The sequence below is a fragment of the Lolium perenne genome, chromosome 5, assembly GCF_019359855.2.
Source record: "Lolium perenne isolate Kyuss_39 chromosome 5, Kyuss_2.0, whole genome shotgun sequence".
In the NCBI taxonomy this organism is placed as follows: Eukaryota; Viridiplantae; Streptophyta; class Magnoliopsida; order Poales; family Poaceae; genus Lolium; species Lolium perenne.
This window is the reverse complement of record NC_067248.2, coordinates 126,987,081-126,988,091: the sequence shown is the minus strand read 5'-3', so window position 1 is coordinate 126,988,091 and position 1,011 is coordinate 126,987,081. Positions and strand designations below refer to the sequence as shown.

General features: G+C 58.4%; 1 protein-coding gene across 1 annotated transcript; it reads left to right on the top strand.

Moving 5' to 3' along the window:
• The first annotated feature begins 427 nt into the window (after nucleotides 1-427).
• LOC127303569 (B3 domain-containing protein Os03g0212300-like) lies at nucleotides 428-793 on the top strand. The gene has a single exon (XM_051334286.1). The coding sequence runs from the start codon at nucleotides 428-430 to the stop codon at nucleotides 791-793; it is 366 nt and encodes a 121-aa protein (XP_051190246.1).
• The last annotated feature ends 218 nt before the right edge of the window (nucleotides 794-1,011 follow it).

Below are 1,011 nucleotides of genomic sequence, written 5' to 3'. Positions count from 1 at the left end.
GGCTGAAAATTTTGGGCGTGGGTGCCGCTTGTCAGCCACACATCCCAAAACTCGACGCCAGCGGGGAGTGGTGGGGCCGACGCGTCAGCGGCTCATTCAATTTTAACCTAACCGTCGCCTACCTCGCGATGGGAGTTATTGGGGCGCAGCGGCGGTGCAGTTTTCGTAGACACGCATTGAACCGTCCCGTCGCGCGCGCCTTGCTCTTCGTGCCGGCGTGAATGAGCGCCACCGCTCCCTCGCCTCCCTCCGGCATATAAAAAGGGTTGCCTCTCATCGTCCCTCTCACACACAAACCCTAGCGCCTCTCTCCCCAACCCTAGCCGCCACCATCTAAAAAGACGACGCCATGTCTGGTCGTGGCTGAGGTCGCGGCCGTGGTCGTGGCCGTGGCCGCGGCAGCACGCCGTCGTCTTCATCATCAGACATGGACAAGGAGGGGCCCGTGCTGTTCGAGTTTGTCATCATCCTCAAGGGCGACCCACACGTCATCCAGAGGCCGCCGTACACCTTTGCCGACTTCGTCGCTGGCGACGAGCCCCCGGGCTCGCTGCATCTGTGGGAGGCTGCCTGCGGCTACTGCCGGTGGATCGTGGACGTGATCTACGACACGCGCGGCAAGATGTACCTCCACATCGGTTGGGAGAAGTTTGTGCGCTACCAGCGCCTCCAAGCCGACTTAGTGCTCATGTTCTCCTACTTTGGCGAGAGGGACATGACCGTCAAGGTGTTCGACGAGACGCATTGCCGCCACCACTACCACGGTGACAGCGCCGAGGAGGACGACGACTGAGTGTTGTTTCTTGGCGGCGAATATCGGCACACATGTTTTTGGATGTTCTTCCTCGAAAGAACCAACAGGGACACCCTCACCAGCTGGATTTTCCAGTTTGGGTGACTGGGTGTGCCCTCGAGTGTTCTTTCTTGGCAGCGAACACACGAAACATGCGACGACCGACCTAGTTAGGTTTATTTTTTGCAATGTTTTATATTTGTGTCAACCATGGTTTA

Coding starts and splice junctions, on each gene's coding strand:
- LOC127303569 (XM_051334286.1), top strand. CDS start 428: ATGGACAAGGAGGGGCCCGTGCTGTTCGAGTTTGTCATCATCCTCAAG.